Consider the following 23,952-nt stretch of genomic DNA (forward strand, 5'->3'; position numbering starts at 1 on the left):
TTCATTGCTAACAAATTCTGCCACAGATTCCATGCTACCAGGTCTGTTCATTGCTGATACAGTCTGCTACAAATCCCATGCGGCCAAGGCTCTTCATTGCTTATATATTCTGCCGTAGATCCTATGCGGCCAAGTCTCTTCATTGCTTATATATTCTGCCGTAGATCCTATGCGGTCAAGTCTCTTCATTGCTTATATATTCTGCCGTAGATCCTATGCGGTCAAGTCTCTTCATTGCTTATATATTCTGCCGTAGATCCTATGCGGCCACGTCTCTTCATTGCTTATATATTCTGCCGTAGATCCGATGCGGTCAAGTCTCTTCATTGCTTAAATATTCTGCCATAGATCCTATGCTGCTAAGTCTCTTCATTGCATATATATTCTGCCATAGATCCTATGCGGCCAAGTCTCTTCATTGCTTATATATTCTGCCATAGATCCTATGCGGCCAAGTCTCTTCATTGCTTATATATTCTGCCATAGATCCTATGCAGCCAAGTCTCTTCATTGCTTATATATTCTGCCAATATATCTTACGCGGCAAAGTCCCTTCACTGCTTATATATTCTGCCGTAGATCCCATGCGGCCAAGTCTCTTCATTGCTTATATATTCTGCCGTAGATCCCATGCGGCCAAGTCTCTTCATTGCTTCTATATTCTGCCATAGATCCTATGCGGCCAGGTCTCTTCATTGCTTATATATTCTACCATAGATCCTATGCGGCCAGGTCTCTTCATTGCTTATATATTCTGCCGTAGATCCTATGCGGCCAAGTCTCTTCATTGCTTATATATCTGCTGTAGATCCTATGCGGCCAGGTCTCTTCATTGCTTATATATTCTGCCGTAGATCCTATGCGGCCAGGTCTCTTCATTGCTTATATATTCTGCTGTAGATCCTATGCGGCCAAGTCTCTTCATTGCTTATATATTCTGCCATAGATCCTATGCGGCCAAGTCTCTTCATTGCTTATATATTCTGCCGTAGATCCTATGCGGCCAGGTCTCTTCATTGCTTATATATTCTGCCGTAGATCCTATGCGGCCAGGTCTCTTCATTGCTTATATATTCTGCCGTAGATCCTATGCGGCCAAGTCTCTTCATTGCTTATATATTCTGCCATAGATCCTATGCTGCTAAGTCTCTTTGTTACTAGTATATTACGATATAGATCCGAAGCTGCTTTTCAGTTTACTGCTGATTTATGCAGTTTATACATCTGCCTCACTGTTATTTCACGGCTCAGATATGCTGCTGTTCACCTTATGCTACTCAGCGCTTTATTGCTGTTGTACATTGTCTTACAGCTCATGCTGCTGAATCACTTTCGTGTGTATATGCCCCGAATGAGAGGATAACTTAGAGGGGAGTCGTGCCTCAAACGTGGCTTTGTGCTGCCAAGTCAGTTCATTCCTAGTGTATGTTGACATATATGGGTCTTATGCTGGCCTAGCACGTCAGTGCTGATGCATGCTTCATAGATGCATGTCTTAGTACTGCTCTTGATGTACCCAGTCACAGATCGTGTGCTGCGAAATCACTGCATAACTGATACAATGCTATACATTTACATGCAGATAATTCACCTCAGTGCTGGCTTATACAACCCAATTACTGCTGAAGTGTGCTTCCCCAGTTCCTTGCTGGAAAGTTACAGCTTTGCTGATGCATTTTGCTGTAAGTCACATGCTGCAGTCTCTTCCCAACTGGTTTATGTTGCCACAGCTCCAGTGCCGCTAAATCATTTAAATGCCAGCATAGATTGTCTTATGCAACAAGCTGTTAATTCAATCCACTGCATGATGTGCTTTGCCATACATCCAATACTGCTAATTTACTGCGTTGCTGGTGCATACTGGGATATATGACATGCGGATAATACTCCACTGTTGAGGCATGCAGCTAAGTCACTTCAAAACGGATGTGTGCTGTCATTGCTTTATGTTACTAAGGGCCGGATTATGATCTAGGCAGATGGAATACTCCGTCTGCCGTATTACAATCTCCATAGAATATAATGGTATCATAATACGGTGGACGGGATATCCGTCACGTTTGTGACAGAGTAAACCCGTCTGCCAATCGGGTCCTAAGTCACTTCACTGCTGATTTAAGTTGTCACAGATCCAAAAGTCACTTCAGTGCTGTGGCACCCTGATCACCAGCTGCTAGGCCACTACCATAAATTTCATGCTGCATGAATCACCACAATGCTGATAAGGCACATTACTGATCTATTCTTTGATAGAACTCCTGCTGGTAAGCCACTTCAGCGCCTGTGTATGCAGTCATAGATCAGTGCTTGTGTATGAATTTATCACATGCTTCAGTGCGTGGGATTGCCACCATAAGTCTCATGCTTTAAGGGCCTGATTTATAATTTGGTGGTCAGGCCATCCTCTGCCATGGCGACCGAGTCATTTATTCCTGTAAATGCATTGGAACTTTGCCGTACGGTTCAGCCAAACACGACAATGTTTCTAAAGTTTTTTTTTTTTTTTTCAAAACAAAACCCCAAAGTGCCCTCCTTGCCATGGGAGACATCTCTCATGGCGAGGGTTTTTTGTTTTTGTTTTTTACTGTACCTTGCAGCCAGAATTTTCCTGGCAGTGACAACAGTAAAAAACAGCTTTATGTCCGCCTATCCAAAATGGGCAAGCAAACATATTGCTAATACTGTGAAGCCCCTTACTCCGAGAGGCTGATAGAGAAGTTTGACCACAGCAGAGACGGAGTATGCTCCACTGTGACCAAACTATAGTCCCCCCGCTTCTAAATTCAGCAGAAGGACCATTATGTGGGCGTTAAGCATACTGGACTGCCATTGCAATGGAGGAGGCTTACTGGCAACTCCTGTGCCTGTAAATGCACCTGTGGATCCAATGCTTTAAGACACTTCAGTGCCTCTGTATGATATCATTGTTCTGGTTCTTTAATTCTTTTCAGTGTCCGAAATCGCCACCATAGTACTTGTGCATTGTCACTTTAATACCTGTAATTGCTGCCATAAATGTTGTGCTTTTGCTTTAGTGCCTTTGAATACTTCCATAGAGCTCTAAATATAGTCACTTAAGTGTCTGTATATGACATTCTGGATCTAATGTTTTAAGTCACTTCAGTGGCTCTGTACATATCGTAGATCCAGCACTTTAAATCACTAAAGTGCCTGTGTATGCTGCTCTGAGCCCTATGCTTTACGTTACTTCGGTGCCTCAGTAACATATCATGGATCCCATGCTTCAAGTCGCTTCGGTCCATATGTAGCCTGTCACAGATCCCACGTTTAAAGGCCCTTCAGCGCCTGTTTCTGCAGCTGTGGATCCCACGCTTTGTTCCTTCATTGCCTCAGTACATAATACACCCAGTGCAATGATTCACATCCGTATCTGTTGCAAGTGACCATGTACTTTAAGTCGCTTCTGTTTACCATTGATCCCATGCTGTAAGGCTCTTCAGTGCCTTTATAGATTATCATGGATATCATCCTGTAAGTAACTTCATTGGCTGTGTAGTTTATCTCAGAGACCATGCTGTAAGTCTCTTCAGTGCCTGTATAGATTATCATGGATATCATTCTGTAAGTAACTTCATTGGCTGTGTAGTTCATCTCAGATTCCATGCTGTAAGTTCCTTCAGTGATGGTGTAGTTTACCACAGTTCTCATGCTGTACGTCACTTCAGTGCCTTTGTAGTTTATCACGGATCACTTGATGTAAGTCACTTCAGTGTCTGCATAGGTTATTACAGACCCCAGGCTGTAAACAATTTCATTGCCTGTGTGGTCTTTTAAACTGTCAAAGATCTTGTACTTTGTCACTTTTCATTGTTTAACTGGAATTTCCACTCATATTATGTACATTTTTTACTGGAGGTAAGAATGTGGCCACTTCTTTCTCCCTGGAGGACAATCGAGAGGTTCCACTTGGTGGTTATGCAGCCCAGAAAAAAAGATCTGTGTGTTTGATCTGCTCAAATCTATGATCAAGCATATCATTGAATGACAACTGGAACATGGCTTGTATTGCAAAACTGTTCCCTAGAAATGGGAAGACTGCGTTAATTTATCCCGCCTTTTTGGGAAGAACACATAACTGTCATACTCCAGGAGGATTTATTTATGTTAGGGAAAGCTATGAATTATTGTGTCTCCTTTGGTCATGGCGGAGCTGTCAATTGTCAATAAACAATTAAGGTTTTTAATAAACATTTAGAGGTACAATTCAGAACAGTGCCCTTTGAAGAGTCAAAATGTACTCACATAGCACTGTAGGTAAATTTCTACTTTACAGGATTTCAGAGAGGATTCCAGGGGCACACCTGGCTAGCTAATACTGTTGGAGATCACCAGGGGTATTTGTATGCATTTGCACTTATAGAATTGTACTTGTGTACATTTCCATATGCAAGAATATGACACTGCTTTTGCACTTTTTACGCTTTTTTTCCTCCATCAGGGAAATACATATCAAAGTGGAGATGAGCCCTGTTTACACCTGCTTCAGTTTTCTGGAGTAGTCCTTCTTCCTTTTTAACCCTGAATATGAATGTTGTCTTGTCTGTGATACAAAGCTACACGAGTTTTTAGAGTGGGATACTACCTGCAAGTAGTTTGTGAATACCCACTAAGTTGCAAGTTTGTAGATGTTCAGCAGTCTTTAAAGGTAGATCCACTTTGAAATGCTCAAAAAACTGCCCCTAACAGCACATATGCTCTCACAGAAATTCCACCTCATTGGTGGAAACTCCATGTAACTCTCATTTACAAGGGATAACTACCATGAGAACAAGATTTTATCCCAGTGATTGCCTTTTTTCACTTCTAGTTGCACCAGTACCTTTGATAATCGAGCCTTTAATAACCATGTAGAGACCAAGTAGTGATCATTGGCATTCTGCCATAATGTTTAACACAAATGTGAGTGTTATTTAGAGGAGGGTCGAAATGAGACATTGTCAAAAAAAATTGGCGGATGTCCACCAGCCCTCTATTTTCTTACCTGGCTTCACTTACATGTTGGGGGAGCTTGGTGTGTCTAGTGGGAGAGCTGACACCGTCTCAGCCAACGAAAACACCCTCTCGGCGGGCGTGATGCTGGTAGAAATGGTATTGAGTGGATATACTTTTTAGGGCAGACCTCTGAGACCATGTGCATCAGCATCTTTTCGTGGAGCACAAGTAGTCCATGGTAGTGTTGTTCAGGACAAGTAGTGCGATATCCTCACATGCTTGGGGAAAAGTCTCACATTCTGGTGAATAATAATTCTGTGATTGCTGAAAATGGACCCTGCTTTGTGAGTCTAAGGATCACAGAGGTACCGAGAGGAGTGCCATAGAGGCAAGTCATGCCAGACCTGTTGACACTGTTTTTTCCACAAAAAGCAGTGTCCACCATGGCTGCTGACAAGGCAGACAGTTCTCAATTTGGCAAGTCAGGCTGCGACTTAGCTGCCAGAGGGACTGCTACCAGCCGTATAGGGGTCCCGTCTAAAGAGCCCAATGTAAGCCCATAGTCGTTGATAACCAAAGTATTTTCGGAAGGAAATGGTTAGGACATGGTAACAATAATAATAATGATCATAGGCGCATTTGATACACTCTGAGATCTTTCAGTGAGTATTATTTCTAAGAGAATATTAATCATGAATAGAAAAACAGATTGCCATCAAAATTATATTTTTGAACAGCAAAGTCTTTTGTGGGGCCAAACTGAACATTGACATGCAGCATGTTTCTCTGGGCTGATACTGTTAAAACTTTTAAAGATAAAATACTGTCTGGCGGTGCCACTTTAATGATGATAATAACTCAGGGCCTTATTTAGACTAGACGTTGTTCCACCCACGTACTTCGGTGAACATGTATCACAATAGGTCAAATATGAAAGCCACTGGGAAGGTTCAAAATCACAACGATTAAACCGTAAAATAAATCACACTGTTAACAGGGTAGTATCAGAGAGCTGTGCCTTCCACCTAGGTATTCGAACTATAAAGACAGCATGGTGCGAGTCAAGAGTCTTATTTGATACCATCTTCAGATTTCTATGTATGTTCACATATTTGGTTCAGGATCTGGTATCACAGATTGTGGCTTCTAAGACACCCCTGATGTATTTTTCTGATGACAGCCCAGCAGTGTCCCATGGCTGATGTGGAAAGACAAGGCATAGTTGTACATTCAGAGTCAGGTCAATATATTGTGAAATGTTTATTTTGCTTTCAGTTATACTTTAAATTCTGTTATGAATAATCCTACATTAATAACTGGCCATGTGCACTGCATGAAAAGAAAATGTGCAACATAGGATTTAACGATTTCAATACTAAATATGTGAACTAGCAGCTATTCCGAGTAGTAGCTTTTTTGAGAGAGCTATAACTCAGTTGCTTAGTTTTTGTGATTAGGTATTTCTGTTGTACAGCAACCTTTCTGTAACTGTGTGATGTCACCAGAGTGTAATATGTGTTTCTTCACTGTTGTATGTTGATAACTCGTCAGTGTGCCGACAATAAGTAGTTGTTTACTGTGCTAATTTATTGTGAGCATCTTAGGTCTTTCATAGACTGTTTCAGCAAGGCACCATAACATCATGGTCACAGTACCGCCCAGTAACCCACTGAAATTGGACTGTTTTTTACACCTTTTCTACTGGTGACTAGTCAGATTTTATCCCTTCAGTCTACTCCCCTTGTTCATCGTGAAAGCTATCTGTGGTGAATCTATTACACCACTTCAGAAGATAATAAACATTTGCCATGCTCAAGGCATTTCTCCAGATTCCCTCAATAAGGGACAGATGCTTACAATCTCATAAACTACTGCCCAGGTTGCCCACACATACCATTCTGGTAAATGATCATTGAGAAAGTGGTTACATTCAGCAGCTTGATATGATCAATTACAACACGGTACTTCAAGACTGGCAGTCTGGGTTCAGGCTACAATTTATCAAAGAGATGGCAACTATTCAAGAAATGTATCGGGGATTTCAGATCACCAACAATAGTTTGACTGTGGTCTCCTCATTCTACAAGCCCTCTCTGCAGCCTTCATACTGTCAACCACCAAGCCCAACTGAGCATCTTTGACTCGAGAATGGGCTTTGGTGGCTATGTTGCGTACTTTACCTCAAGAATAAACCCAATGAATCCAGAAGAGTATCTCCAGGAACAAGCCTGTATCTTTAGCTTGTGGAATTCTCCAGCACTCTATCCATGTGCTCTTGAATGTCACTTTGGAGTCTCTTGGCTGACAGGAATTTCCATATCCATGAGAATTTTGACAATAAGTAGCTCTACCTGAAGATTTCCGTGCACGATGTCTGCCTGTCAGAGCATTGCCATGCCATAATTTAAACCTAGGTAATTAAACCTAGATATAGATGACTTCCCTCATACTCAGTCCCTTGAAGACATAATTTGTGTTCGTCACCAGTTATGGCAAACTACAACAAGTGCAAAGTTGGCCAACAGAGAAGAACCTCAATGGCTTTGCGATTTCTCGTGATTGCCAAAAGCCACAACCTTTACGTATAGACCCAATTCAACAAGGTGCATTGCAAAATGAGAATCACTCCCCACAAACTCATTCTATTCTTGGTCAAGAAATGTCATCCAAATTCTGGTCCTGTCCTATCTCACAGACGGCAGTTCCATCAAAGCTGATATGCCAGAGTCACAACTGCCCCTAGTGAGGAGCTTCTTTCATGGTGTGACAACAGATTTCTGGAAAAACGATAGGATCACCCCTATGCCCACAGAGTTCTTCTGGCTCTCTGCCCACTCAGAGCACCTTACAAAGCTACTGCAGCGGCATCTACAAGGTGGCTTACTCGAGCATCCCAGGCTTCCAGGCAAGCAAGTTTACATTTCCAGTAGGTCTAGCAACACCCACAGTAGCATCAGGCAAGGCCTGAGATTAAATAAAATGCAGGAAGGAGAAAAGGAAACAAGGATTCTTCTCCGACTATACACATGACATTCCAACTCCACACAGAATCAGCAGGCTCGCTCCCTCCTCGATCTCTGTAGGTAGCCAAAGACCCCTCTCTTCAAGCAATACTTCCCAGTTATCGGAGATCCTCGAAGATAACTGCTCTCTGCCATTTTTTTTGGTATCTTCCCCGTACCTTTTTACCACCCTCTCTTCCCCTCCACACTTGTTTTTCTTTTGTTAAGTTCCCATACAGTATCCTACCCCTCTTTGCACAATGCTATGTTGCTTAGCGGCTAGATTTCCTTCTACAAGCTCCAGATACATGCATACATTAGCAAGCATTAAAGAGAATTAAAATTCCTCTTTTTAAAGTCAGTAGTTTATTAAAAAGAGGAGCTGGATTATTCGTAGTTCAAACTAGATTCTGATTGAAATTCTATTTATACGTGCCCCATTCTAATCTTCTGTAAAATTGCACTTATTCCTAGTGATACAGATGATGTTGGAAGAAGACGGATTTTCAGTGGGACAGGTGATTGATAGGACTTATCATGGGAAGGTGTCAAATTTCAAGTCGGTGGGTGGGGTTTTCTTGTCGGTGGATTGAGCCACAACTATTTAAAAAAAAAGTTCAGGTTTCATCTCATAGCGGAGCCTTTGGGGTGGGACAGCACTTTTTGTGTGTTTTGTGTTTTATCATCCAGGATGGTTTGAACCGACTTGCTGGTAATAACTTGAGAAGTAATTCGTGGATTGACTGTTAGTTTTGTAGTTCAATTTTACGTCTGTGTTTTGCGAACGATCCCCAAAACACTGTTCAGTAACTCCTTCCTTTTGTCTCCTTTCATTTGATCTGCCTGTTTTGTGTTGTAGACCTGAGCTGATGTTGCAGTCTCTTCTCTGTTTTCTGATCTCTTTTCCCCCTATGTGCACAGACTCAGACGCAGTTGGAGCATGCCCGCATTCGGGAGCTCGAGCAAAACCTGCTGTTTGAAAAGGCAAATGTCGCAAAGCTTCTCAAAGAACTAGAGGACAACATGGTAAATGGAGAGTCGTGCCCTCCGCCTCCGGACCGGTGCCTGCCAGCTGCTTTCATGCCCGAGCCTTGTCCTTTTAGGTTTTCAGCTGCCATTTTTGTTGCCCATTTTTTTAGCACTTTTGGCTGCTATGATTTTTACTTTGCATTCACTCCTTAAAAGAGGAGCACCATATACTTTGCCCGGCTTCCTGTGGTGGTTTTTATTTCTTGATCTTGCATTTTTCTCACGGGTCGTGACATTATTCATTTCCACTCTTCACGGCATGAATCTGCAGAAACGTGTATTGTCGAACAAGTGCACAACGACCCGAATTTTGTTTTCAATTCAATTGGTGTACAGCTGCGGATTGAGATACAAAGTGCTATTGACACTTCTACCTCACAGCACTTAGGTGAGAAAGTGTTGAGAACTAGGTAGCACCACTTGTTTCTGTCAATGGGTTTAATAATTAACGACCACCAACTCACATATGCACACCAGACAAACACACACATGCAACACACACACACCAGACGTGCAAGAATACATACACAGACACATGCAAGTGCTCGTATGCAGACAAGACCATCCTGATTTAGAGTTTGGTAGATGGGTTACTCCATTTCAAAGGTGACAGATACCCTGTCCGCCTTTCTACAAGTGTCTAGGGATATCATACACTTGTACTAAGGTGGACGGATATCCATCACAATTTTGATGGAGTAACCTGCGTGCCAAACTCTAATTCCGGCCCTAAGACATAAACGCATCCGCCATGCAACCACATAGCTATTAGATTTGCAACACACATGCACAAAAACACCACCCACATAGTAGAAGAGCAGGTACTCACACAAAGTTCCAGACACACATGAAACGCACATGCTCACAAATGCACATGCATCAAGATATGTACCAATATACAAGCACACCCAGACATGCAGGCATGCCCACTCATTTACACACATACTAAGCATGCAATTAAACAAGCCAAACACGCATTGTCGGAAAAGAACAGACCCCACACAAGCACACATAGCCACACACTAGATATGCAAGCACATATGTGTCTGTGTGAATACACGCACATATGCCAAACACACAATCTCACACATGGCAGACAACAGGCATAAAACACACACACATAAATATACACAGTCACATACATTCTTTGTACAAGTACACACATACCATACATTCAGTGCCTAACAAACACACAAAAAAAACACAGATACACAAACAGATACATAGGCCCTCAGCAGACAGACAGGCACCATGCACAAACACACCAGACATGAATGCATGCATATGCGCTAAGCCAAAAACGCACTAGGCATCAATAATTCCTATGCCTTTAAACACATATCAGATATGCAAGCAGTCACAGATGCACACACACACACATACACACACTAGACATGCATGCAAGTATGCACACTATAAATAGCTGACATAGGCTCTAACATAGACACACTTTCCATTCTATCCATCCACCTTAACAAACACATAAACAATCACACACACACCTCTTTAACATTTAAGGGACAAACTATAATTCTAGTGCAGAAAATAAGTAATAAGTAAGTTTCCTTCTCACCTAAGGCGAGGTAGACGTGTGCACAATGTACGTCTAATGTGTAGATTGTAGTGATCCTGCTGAATTTGACCGTTGCCAATCACAGGGCCTATATATGAAATATTACTGGGAGCAGCATCTCTGCAGCTTCGACAGTTCGACGTTTCAATTTATGCCATTCTACGAGATGGAACCATGCTAACGAATTTAACATTTTCTCTGTGCATGTTACTAGACGTCATTAATTCATTGATTTTAGAGCCATATTTCATTGAACGTGTTTCACCATCATATAACATTTCGAAGGTATTGTGAAATAAAGCTGGACATTTCTTCTGGCGAGGGGCCCAAAGTGATACTTTCCAGGTATTTGTGCCGAAAAGATGCTACGAGTCGTGTACCTTCCTTTTCAAAGTACACCGTCCTATAGTCTAGACATCATGCAGCATCTTAGAAGTCAGAAATGTGTCCCCATATGTAGACTTAGCTGGTCCAATCACTAGTGAAAAGTTAATCAATATCCAGAAACACTAGATAATGTATAGATGCTTCACAAAGTCATTATCAACAGAACACTTTACAAAATCCAGTTACTCACTGCTCTGTTGTCAGAAAAGTGAACAACAAAAGTTTGTTATACGATATCAAAATATTTTAAAGAAAGACCCTCTAATCTGGCTTTGCTTGCTGATGTTAAAGGAGGCCTAGCTGCGCCTACAACAAAATGGCACATCCTCTTAAAGGAAAATACATTTTCCTCTTAAGATATGCACTGAAGAAACAAAGAATCAGCAATTCATTTTAAATATAAAATGTAAAAAATGTCAAATGTTAAAATATTAATATCACAAAATGGTGAATAATTAAAAAATCTTCTTAAAAGTTAAAATTAACATATTTTACTTTATTTACAAATATTATACATTACATCGATCCAACAAAAATGTACTGTTGAATACAGTATAGTGGACCAAAGCATAACAAAAACTTGTTGATAGCTGTTTGTCAACACGAGTGACATGATAGACAACTCAAGCTTCAGTCTCATTTTCTCCTGGAAGCCATCTTGCTGACAGTTTCCACTGGTTTTCAGAGGTACTCGTGTAAAGACACAAATAAGATCAATGTAGACTGCATCATACTATCAACCTTGCATAATTTGTCTCTTGAAATGAAAATAGATAGTTTTCTCTCCATGTACAGATCATTGAATGGGTCATTATATACTAAACACATTAATGCTCTCAAAATTACACATTAATTATATTTTAACAATGGCTTCCGATGTTGTTATAAAGTTTTGCACATATTTGAAGAGAGAACTATGTCGCCACCTGGAAGTGCAAATGCTGTGGGCTTTATATCCAGTTGGTTCTGAAGCATCGTCTAACGGCAGGGCCTTCCAATGTCGCTCCTGCAGGGCCGGATCCATGACAGATTTTTAAGATAACTACATTTATCTAAATGTGGATATGCTAAAAATCTGGCATGGATCTGGCCCTCTAGGACTGACAATGGAGAACCCTCGTCTAACTCCTTGAGCACCTATAAGCATCACGAGTGACCCACCTGTCCAATTCTGCTCAGCTATCCAGCGTGTCTTTAATCCCTCCAACCTTGTTGCTTCATGGATAGCTTGGAGACCCCTGACCAGAAAGCACATGATTTCATATTACAGATCATGTCCCAGCAGGGAGGTGTCAAATGTCTAGTAATAGGGGCTGCTAAAATATTAAGCATTTGTACCCCTTGCTTGAGGGCCTTAACTACTAGTAATTGCCTGACCTCCGAGCTGAAGGCGAGGGTGCATAATGAGGGGAACTACAGTAAATAGTTTTTAAAGCCCAATTACTTAGGCAATGAGGTTATTGACTCTAGTTCCCCTAACCTCAAACTAAAATAGACCAATACACAGGGCAACTGTCCCTGTATGCTCTATGTCCTTGCTGCACACTCTCAATGAACTTAAAACGCAAGTAAGCTAAGGGCCTGTAGGGGCCTTCAGGGGAGTATGGTGGCGACGGAGACCGAGTAGGCTCTGCTGTCCACATACAAAGGGGCAACCTGTCTCTCAATCAGGCCCTGGGTTTGTCAGAGAGGTCGCCTTTGTGTCCGAGTAACCTCTCCACCAAACTCTAATTCACCCCCTGGTATGTAGTGCCATTATTCTAAGCAATCTGATTGGCTTAGCAAGCTCATGATTCTATTTAATGTGCTAATAATTTTAAAAACAGCTGTATTCTAGTATATATCTTATGTAGCCTCATATTTGCAGATTCATATCTCTATAGTAAGCAGGTCTTACTACTACCCATCTCAGTGAAGCTCAATTTATCAACCTCAGAAGGATGGCAGTCTGTGCTGGCAGGACTGTGACCCGTGACTTGCAGGTTGCAATGTGGGCCCAGCAGTGAGTGATTGGATTCTGTGGTCCACGAGGCTTTGCCATATTTGAAAAAGGCAGCTTGTAACAACAATGGTGAAATTTAGGATGGGTATTTTTAAAGTCTCTAATGAAAAGCTCTCTTCTGGAGCACAGGCTTATTACATTTTATCGTGTGCGGCTGTATATACTGGCCCTGCTACACGATACATGTTTCAACAAAAGGGGTTTCAGCTACACACAGTGCAGTAGCACCAACCTTACTCCTTCTGTATCTTCTGATGAGAACCATGGTTAATATCTTCTGATGAAATACCAGGGTTACCAATCTCACTGTGTTTTGTTTTAAAATATACCAGCTGCTCTCACAAAGCCAGGTCTCCACCAACAAACCCATGCACTGTAAATCATCATGTCTGACAATCTGCTAAAATTCATCTTGTTGTTTTGTTGCTAACAAACCTAAATTAATACATGTCAAGTATGTTTTTCACTGATATACCTGCACTTGGGAATACCAAGGTATAGATTTGATTTTATAGGGAAAATATATACTGATTTAAATTCTAAATGCCATTTTCAATAAATGGGAAACACATTACATATTGTAAAATTATAAGGGAATCAAATGTGAAAAATATATGTTGCCTAATTTATCTCGAAGCAAAACTAAATAAACTTGTCGGGGCAGCTTAGCATTTCACTGCATTTTATATCATGTACAAAAGAACCCAGTGCATTAGAAAGAAAAGAAACTGATTTTGACTCTTTTGTTTTTTCAGTTGACAACAGTTGCCGAGAAGTCGAGAATTGTTCAACTGGAAGAAGAGTTGAGCCTCCGGAGGGTTGAAATCGAAGATCTTCAGCAGTGTCTTAGGAACACCAATCTGTCTGAGATCCCGGAACACAACCTTGGTCTGCAGACAGAGGCCCTTCGCCTGAGAGACCAGCTGCTATCCGCCAGCAAGGATCACCAGTCTGAGGTCGTCCAGCAGAGGGAGAAATATGAGAAGACACTAAAGAAACAGCAACAAGATCTGGATAAGCTGAGAGCGACCACTGAGAAATACACTCAGGAAATCGCTGAACTGAAAAAGAAGCTTGAGCAGGCCACAAAGGAAAACATGGGGATGATGGACAGCTGGAAGTTCAAGTTGGACAGCTTGGTGTCTGATCACCAGAAATCTTTGGAGGATATTAAGGGCACCCTGAACACAAGCCCAGACTCCCAAGAGAAGGAGATGGTTGAGTTGAGGGCAACACTGGAGAGTATCAAGTTGGAACATCAGCTGGAGCTTGAGAGCTTAAAAGCCAAGCACGATATCGAGATGGCAGTTCACATTAAAGAGAAAGATAGCCTAAAGGTCAAACTGCAAGAAGCCATGGATGCAGCAGAGGAAATTAACAACAACTGGAAGACGCAAGTGGAAGCAAAGAGTAATCAACACCTGTTAGAGCTCCAAGACACTAAGGACAAATACAGAGATGCATCTCTGAGGATTCATGAGCTTGAAAAGCTCACAAGTGAATACAAGGACCAAGCACAAGCTATTTCGTTCCTGAAAGAGAAAATCTCTCTAGCTGAGAAAAAGGCACTTGACTATGAGACCCTCCAGAAGGCGGAAGCTCAGAGCAAGCACGAGGTTCAGAGACTGCAGGAGAAGGTCCTGGTCTTAGAAAACAAGCTGCAGTCCATTGAGTCTCTCCATCCGTCTCAACATGCTAACGTAAGAATTTTACACTTTATATTCACATTGCTCTATCACACAGCTGCCCACCATCAAGAATAAAAGAAATTCCAGAAGAGGTAATTGTGGCTTAACCAGAATTCATTTTGTAAGGAAAGCACACAAGATGTCTCAATATGCTTGAAATCTAATGTTAGATTGCCTGTGTTGCTGTAGATACACATGCTCTGCATGCGCCTGCCATCTAATGTTGAGTTCGGAGTGTTGCAAATTGTTTTTCTTCGAAGAAGCATGTTCAAGTTGCAGGATTGAGTGGCTCCTCCTTCTGGGTGAGACTGCGCATAGGCATCGACTCCTTTGTTAGATTGTTTTCTCACCGCTGTCGTGTGTCTCTCTGCTCCGTTCTCCCTTTGCTCCGGTTTTGAAATCTTTCTTCCATCTTCCCTTAAATCAATGGTATTGTCTTTGATTGCGCTTTGCCTTTTGGGACTACCTCACTGCTTGACACCAAACAGCATGCCAAACTGATAGAACGAATGCCGTTTCGATTCTGCCCTCTGTGCTACTCCTAATTCCCGTACACTGACCAATATCTGGTGTGTAACCTGTGCCTCTCCCCGACCATCAAGAAGCCACCTGCGACTCCTGCAGATCCTTCCGGTCAAAAAGATGTCTCGGGACCAGAGGGCTCGACGACTTGAGATGACGCACAAGAATCTGGAAGCACTCCGGAAATCTTAGGGGAGGAGCACGCCCAGGAAGAGCCAGGACAGGAGGAGGCCTTCTCCATACAGGACTCTGACGTCCAGTCAGACATCAAGAGTCAAGAAGTCACGCTGGCGCTGCTTGTGAGTACCGTTGCCCCTCCTGCCACCTCTAAGACTTCCAGAAGACCTTTTACAGAGGTTGCCGGACTGCCACTGCCTTCAGCCCATGCCCAGATCCAAAACACTGGTTCGGATGCCCCACCTTCCGGCTTGGCACTGAAAATCGCCAAGACTCGACATCTTTGGTCCGAGACACCGGTCCCATTCTACCTTGAACCTCAGCACTGGCTACTTTGGCACCCTGCGCCCAACAACCACCACCTCAGCTTCGGTACCAATGAAAGGGCACAAGGGATTCAACTTCTTCCGAACCGAAATGCTCTAGTCAGTCTTCGGCCACTCCATCTCCAGTTGAACCCATTTTGGAGGTTATGGAAGCTCGTCAGCGCCACCTCCAAGAGGGTACAGGGCGCATCATTGCATCATTGCATTTTCATTAGAAAATTATCTTTCGAGGAGGATCTGGACACATCACCACCCCCAAAAAAGATCAAGGAGATAGATACCCCCATTAACAAGCCTTCTCCTCTTCCTCCTTCTACGCTACCTCCACCACCCACTTCTCCTCCAACCTTATCGCCTCCTCATTCACTCACCTCTCCTACTGCAGCAGACGTAATACCACAGGGTTCTCCATTATTCCCTGGGGAAGACTTAGGTGACACACACCAGGAACCAGATCCCTGGGATACATATGACCCTGATCCCATGATCTCTACAAATCCAGATCTATACCCCCGCACGACCATCCCATCACCACCAGAGGATACTACCTCCTACCAACAGGTGATTGCTAGAGCAGCCACCTTCTACAACGTCAACCTTCACAGAGATCCCATTGAACAAGACTTTCTTTTTGACACCTTAACATCAACACATAAGGATCTTCAATTCCTCTCCATGGCATGCTGACAACATATTTAAAGAACCAGTTCGCTCTAGAATTATCACCCCTAGAGTTGATAAAAAAATACAAGGCTGCAACCCTCAGATCCCATATATATAAGATCTCAGGTCCTACCAGATTCTATTGTGGCTACTACCACACGTAAGCGGGCCAACTTTCATGCCACAGGGGACTCTCCTCCCCCAGATAAGGAGAGTAAAAATATTGATGCCACAGGCAAAAGAATGGCTGCGCAAGCAGCCAGTCACTGGCATATCGCTAACTCACACGGTTTACTTCGAGATATGATCGGGCTCACTGGGATGAAATGGAGGAGCTCCTCCAATATCTCCCAGATGAGCACCATAAAATGGGACAACAGATTGTCACTGAAGGGCAGACAATTAGTAATAATGCCATCAGATGTGCTCTAGATGCCGCAGTCACTGCTGCATGCGGTATCAACACTGCCGTTTTAGTTAGGAGAAATGCCTGGCTTAGGTGCTTAGAGTTCAAACCTGAGGTACAACAAGCAGTATTGAATATGCCCTTCAATAAGGAGCATCTTTTTTGCCCTCAACTGGACTCCACCCTTGAGAAACTGAAGAAAGACACAGATACGGCAAAGGCCAATGGCATTTTACTATCTCTCTCACAAAGAGGTACTTTTATCGCCCCACATTTCGAGGTGGTTACAAACCATTGACCTCAGAGGCCTCCACATCTCAGACAACCTTCCAGCTCCTACTCACGAGAATTCTACAGAGGCACCTATAGAGGTAACAACACACAAGGTAGAGGTAAGACCACCACCACCCGCTCCTCTACCTCAACAGCTAAACAGTGACCATGCCCTACTCCACACCTGTCGGGAGACGACTTTAAGACTTCTATACACAATGGACCAACATCACTTCGGACCAATGGGTCCTATCCATTATCCAACATGTCTAATGTCTGGGGTTCATTACTACTCCTCCAAACATTCCCCCTCGGTCTCACAAGCTCTCGCTAGAGCACCTTCTGCTTCTCAAACAAGAAGTACAATCCCTTCTTCTCAAAGGAGCCATTGAGCAAGTTCCAATACAATGTCAAGGAACAGGACTATACTCTCTGTATTTCCAAATTCCCAAAAAAGACGGCTCCCTTTAAAGTTTCACATGGTCACTCTTCAAGATGGTATCCCACTTCTACAAAAGGGCGACTTTATGACCTCCCTAGATTTCCAGGACACCCACATCCATTTCCCATTTACCCTGCACACCTCAAATACCTCAGAGTTGTGATTGGAGGTAAACATTGTCAATTCAAGGATCTATCTTTTGGAGTCACCACAGCTCCCAGGGTCTTCACACAGTGCTTAGCAGTAGCAGCAGCACACCTGAGAAGACAGAATGTACAAATATTCCCTTATCTAGACGACTGGTTCATCAAAGCCAGCATGTTGTCACAATGCCAACACCACACTCAGATGACAGTGGACCTTCTGCACAACCTAGGTTTCACCCTCAACTTCCTCAAATCCCACCTTGATCCTCTCCAGATACAGCCATATTTAGGAGCTATACTCAATGCAGAATTAGGGACGGCATACCCCGGGAATGTCTGTCTCGTCAGTGGACTCAGTCACAGGGTCTAGTGTTGTTAGACTGTCATACTCACCGCTCTCTGCAATTGTGGAACACCATCAATCTCTTAAAGGGCCGGCCTTTTCTGGTCCCTGTGCCTCAGATCACTCTCACAACAGATGCATCACACACAGGCTGGGGCGCTCACCTTCAGAACCTCTCAGTCCAGGGCCATTGGGATTTGACATAACCAATCACTACACATACATTTCGTAGAGCTTCAGGCAGTATGTCTAGCCCTGGAAGCATTTATTCATCACCTCTCTCACAAAGTTGTCTTAGTCTGCACAGACAATATGGCTGCAATGTATTAACTTCAGAAACAGGGGGGGGGGGGGACAAGGTCACTACAGTTGTCACAGTTCTCTAAGACAATATGGAAATGGATTGTCCACTATCAAATTCATATAGTGGCGGAGTATCTTCCAGGAACAGGCAACTTTGCAGACCTGCTCAGGTGGATGGAGCAACAAGTCCACGGATGGGAACTCCACCCACAAGTCCTTCAAAGTTACTTTAGAAAGTGGGGAACACCTCAGGGAGATCTTTTTGCCACAGCAGAAAACACAAAGGGGGTCATTCTGACCCTGGCGGTAATTACCGCCATGGCGGAGGTCGGCGGTAGCACCGCCAACAGGCTGGCGGTGCACCGCTGGGCATTCTGACCGCGGCGGTTCAGCCGCGGCCAGAAACGGAAAGTCGGCGGTGTACCGCCGACTTCCCGCTGCCCTTGAGAATCCTCCATGGTGGCGGAGCGCGCTCCGCCGCCATGGGGATTCTGACACCCCCTACCGCCATCCGGTTCCTGGCGGTTCTCCCGCCAGGAACAGGATGGAGGTAGGGGGTGCCGCGGGGCCCCCAGGGGCCCCCGTAAGAGGGCCCCACGAAGAATTTCAGTGTCTGCTTTGCAGGCACTGAAATTCGCGACGGGTGGAACTGCACCCGTCGCACCTTCCCACTCCGCCGGCTCCATTCTGAGCCGGCGTCCTCGTAGGAAGGGTGTTTCCCGCTGGGCTGGCGGGCGGACTTTCGGCAGTCGCCCGCCGGCCCAGTGGGAAAGCCAGAATGACCGCCGCGGTCTTTTGACCGCGGAGCGGTCTTTCGGCGGGAACCGCTTGGCGGGCGGCGACCGCCGTCCGCCGCGGTCAAAATGACCCCCAAAATTCCTAATCTTCACCTCCAGGTACCGACACCCTCACTCCAAAAGCAATGCTGTATGGATGAATTGGTTAGGGAAATTTGCCTATGCTTTTCCTCCTCTCCCTCTCTTTCCATTTCTAGTTCAACAGATCAGGGAATCATCGCTCAAGATGAGCCTTGTAGCCCCAATGTGGGCACACCAGCCCTGGTTCACCACACTACTGAATCTCTCAGTAGTTCCCAACGAGAAGCTTCCCAACAGGTCAAACCTTCTCACTCAAAACCAAGGTCAGGTCAGACATCCAGACCCCAAATCTCTCAACCTTGCGATATGGCTCCTGTGGTCATAAAGTTTGGTTATCTAAATCTGCCTGTAGAGTGCATGGACATCATTAGAGAAGCTCATAAAATCACTATGAGAGCATGTTATGCTGCAAAGTGGAAACGCTTTGTTTGCTACTGTCAACCCAAACATATTAATCCCATCAAAGCTACTGTCCAAGATATTGTCTGTTACTTGCATCATTCACAAGAAGCTAATTTAGCTTGCACCTCCATTCGCTTACATCTTGCAGCTATAGCTGTATACTTACAAAACAGATCTTTAGGATTCCAGCAATTATGGCATTCGTGGGCGGTCTTAAACGGGTAATTTCACCAAGAATGCTCCATGCACCATCATGGAACCTCAGTGTTGTCCTCACTAGGCTTATGGTTCCTCCTTTCGAGACACTTCACTCATGTCCTCTTCAGTACCTCTCATGGAAAGTGGCCTTTTTAGTTGCTATCACATCTCTCAGGCGTGTTAGTGAGCTCCAGGCACTAACCTTGGAAGAACTATTCTTTCATATTTATAAAGACAAGATGGTTTTTCGCACCAATCCGAAGTTCTTTCCTAAAGTGGTCTCTTAATTTCATATTAATCAATCCATTGAGTTACATGTCTTCTTTCCGCAGCCTGACTCAGTTGCTGAAAGAGCTCTTCACACTTTCAACGTTAAACATGCATTAATGTTCTTCATTGATAGAACTAAAGAGTTCAGAAGAACGAAACATCTTTTTATAGCTCTTTCATTTCCTCATAAAGGCAATCCAGTATCCAAAAGCAACATAGCTAGATGGATAGTTAAATGTATTCAGACTTGTTATGCTAAAGCAAAATGACAACCACCTGTCACTCCCAGGGCACACTCTACCAGGAAGAAGGGAGCCACTATGGCTTTCCTTGGAAACATACCCATAGTTGATGCTTGTAAAGCAGCTGCATGGTCTACACCACATACATTTACAAAAATTATTGTGTAGATGTATTTGCACTTCAGCAAGCTAGTGTAGGCCAAGCAGTACTGAGAACACTTGTCCAATCAACTGCAACCCCCACAGGCTAGCCACCGCTTTCATGGAGGGACTGCTTCACTGTATATGCTGAGCATTTGTATCTACAGCCACACATGCCATCAAATGTAAAATGTTACTTACCCAGTAAGCATCTGTTTGTTGCATGTAGTGCTGTAGACTCACATACACCCTCCCTCCTCCCCGGATGCCTGTGGGCATTTCAGTTGCTTTAGATTTCTATATAGTTGCACATATGTATATACATTTGCATGGACATCTCTTTCTCTATGCTTCCTCTACACTCCTTTTCTCACCCGCCTGCGGGAAAACAATCTAACAAAGAAATTGATGCCCATACATATTATATTCAAGAAGGAGGAGTTACTTGATCCCGTGACTCGGAAATGCTCTTTGAAGAAAAACAACTTGCAACACTCCGAATCTAAAACTAGATGGGCATGCAGAGCACTAAAAACCACAAACAGATGCTTACTGGGTAAGTAACAATTTCCTTTTAACCCCATTTTGTACCTGGCACATCCTATGTTATGTTTTTTGTTTAGTTTAGGCAAAAACATTAAATGAAGGGAATACAAATAAAAATATGAAACAACACTTACTAATATTCAGTCCTTCCCTTCCTCCACCCTCCACCACTTCCTAACCTTACCTCCCCAGTTCATCAATTTTCTTTTACAATACCTCTTTAAAATTATCTTAGGTCCTTATATGAATGAATTGTGAACTGATGCTGTCTACCCTTTGTCTGTTGTGTACACACTTAAATCAGCCTTTGAAGGAAATGCTCTCTAAAAGACCATTTTAGAATTATCTTATATAAATAGATTGTGAACTGACACGTCTACCTTTTTTGTTATGTGCACACTTGTGAGTCAGACTTTGAAATAAATGCTCTCTAAAAGTCCCAGACAACCTGGTTTGTGCCTCATGATCCTGGTGTACCTAGAGAGAGGATAAATATATTATGAAGGATACATATTTAAGTGGTTTAATTTAATTATAATTTACATGTATTGAAGAGGAAGAATATGGTGAGCATTATTGCATTTCTACTTGCAGTGGTAGTGAACATATCTGTTTCCTGGAATCACAAAAGTTAAAAACATTTTCCGAAGAAGATCTGTGGCAATTGAAGGGCGTTTGTACTTTTTATGCAAATTTACAGTTCAAGGATTCATTAGCTTTTGCATTGACAAGATCAGTGGAGTTCAGCATCTGACACTTCTTGGTGTGAAGAACATGTCTCTGTACTTTCATGTGAATTAGAAGTTTTAAGTTAAATGCAGTAATTTTGTAGTTCGCTGTGCGAATCAAGTGTGGAGGCCGGACTAGACTTAAACCATTTTGCAGACAGATAGAAGATCCGGTGTTAGGCCAAAACACTGCTTTAGAACACACAGAGTAAAGCAGCATAAAGCACAGCCATGCATTTGTATATCTGGCAACATGTTGTCAAACGGCCTTATTTCCATGTTGCCACTACGTGTAATTATATCTATAATAATAATGTATAATCTCTATTTAGGGTCTGGTCACATTTTGTTACTTGCACTATGCATCTTTTTCATGCCAAATATGTTTTGCATCTTTTCAAGTCTGAAGGTACTATAAGTTCAACCACTGATATCTCTGTCATGAAGTTCACATTAGACTGATATTGTATGTGTCTATTTTTATTCCTTGGTTCATGTGAAATACTTGGGACAGCCACAGACTACAGTATGATACTTTTTTTAATTCTACAATTTTACATCACACCATATCATAGAAGTCTTGGTATTTTGTTCTGATTGGGAGTTGTAAACCATAAACCTAACATGGCCTTTTTTAAAGGCTTTTCCTTCAGTTGATGTGGTTGTAGATTGCATGGTTAAGAATAGCCTATTTGACTGGATTGTTTTTCCATTGTACTTGCTTTATATATATGTGCTTTTGTCTGGAAATGGTGTGTGTTTTGTTTAACTGGAAGTTGTAGAGGTTTCCAGACCATATTGATGTGTTGTCTGTGTTTTTGTCACTTCTGAAGATTCATTTCTTTTGTAGCTTTTCACTTATGCTTCAAAAAAAGGAAGTTGTGTTTTTTTACACTCTGATTAAGAGAACCTACAGTCCTACTACTTTACATTTTACGATTACAGTTCAGATATATCCATTTTAGACTGTAACAGAGTTATACAAAAAGTATACTCACCCTGCCTCTCCTCCCAAAACATTTGCTTCCAAGTGAAAGCTTTTTCATGGGCTCATACTTCATTCTCTAAATTACAAAGAGAAACTAAATCTTACAGAGAGGTGAGTGGGAAGTGCACAATTTGTAATGGTCGAGAATAATAAAATTCCCAGCATCACCACTCCCCAGTTTCAAAACTGACTCTTTAAAAAGGAGGGCTTTCAGCAGTCCAGGGGATATACTGACAGACACCCCACATGTGCTACATCTTTCCTTAAGACTTCCATCCATAAAAGACACCCACACTTTAGGTTTTCATGATACATAAAATACCAGTAAGATTCCAACCATTTGGTAGTAGAATATATGCACTCTCTAAGAATATACAGAACAGAGACAAGCTTCAAAACTATTGTTACAGTTAACTAACTTATTGCAGATCTACAGGTTCTTGGGCAGGACTGTAGTCATATACACAACCCGTCCCCTACCAACACCAAGGGGGAGCAGTTAACACTTCCCGTGCACTGAAGGACCTTCCTTGCCCCAGACACCTTTGACTGCTTTTGCACGAATCACACTCACAACTCCCTGCTTAGTATCACCACCTTCTCACAGTCGGAATGGCACCCAGAATGGAGAATAACATTTAGAGCCGATTACAGCAGAAAACAATCCCTGTTCTGTGTGAAAAGAACAATTTACTTACCTTTGGTTACGCTTTTTCTGGTGGATACAGTAGCTACCTGTGGATTCCTCACCTTATGAATTCTCCCAATGTGCCAGCATTCAACAGAAATTTTCTTCCTAGCTCTTCAAGTCGGCGAGGACGTCCTCGCCGGCGTGCTGACGTCAGTTTCACCATGTTTTACCGTGCCTTTGAGGCGAACAGGTGAATACCGACCTCACATGCACAACATGTGCCAATCCATCAAAAATATATATATGCAAATATATAAATTACTATAACTGTTTATATAAATAAACATATAAAAACAAAAATATATACAAAATATACACACTATGACAATAATTGAACTTGTGGTATGACCAGACAGGCAACGGGGAGGCGGGTGGGACTGTGAGGAATCCATGGGTAGCTACTTTATCCACCAGAAAAAGCATTACCGAAGGTAAGTAACTTGTTCTTCTGATGGATACAACTATCTGTGGATTCCTCACCTTATGCATAGAATCCCAAAGAAGTCCTGCAGTCGGAGGTGGGTGCCTGACTGGTCAAACCAAGAAGTCTGGCTATTAGAAAAACTGTCTTTAAAACTAAAAGCCTCAACGGGCAAGTATGCATAGGCTCAAACAGTGAACCCATCAAAAAAG

At 42.8% G+C, this 23,952-nt stretch overlaps 1 protein-coding gene across 4 annotated transcripts in view; it reads left to right on the forward strand.

Annotated features, from left to right (window-relative positions):
- CLIP2 (CAP-Gly domain containing linker protein 2) overlaps positions 1-23,952 on the forward strand; it is a 400,768-nt gene that overhangs the window by 275,386 nt on the left and 101,430 nt on the right. For 2 of the 4 annotated variants that reach the window (XM_069226900.1, XM_069226901.1), the window contains 2 exons: positions 8,877-8,981; positions 13,702-14,646. In XM_069226900.1, the coding sequence (XP_069083001.1) occupies positions 8,877-8,981; positions 13,702-14,646 (1,050 nt within the window). The remainder of the gene's footprint in view (positions 1-8,876; positions 8,982-13,701; positions 14,647-23,952) is intronic. The other 2 variants (XM_069226902.1, XM_069226903.1) reach the window with 1 other exon arrangement.

The sequence above is a fragment of the Pleurodeles waltl genome, chromosome 3_2 (assembly GCF_031143425.1).
Source record: "Pleurodeles waltl isolate 20211129_DDA chromosome 3_2, aPleWal1.hap1.20221129, whole genome shotgun sequence".
Classification (NCBI taxonomy): Eukaryota; Metazoa; Chordata; class Amphibia; order Caudata; family Salamandridae; genus Pleurodeles; species Pleurodeles waltl.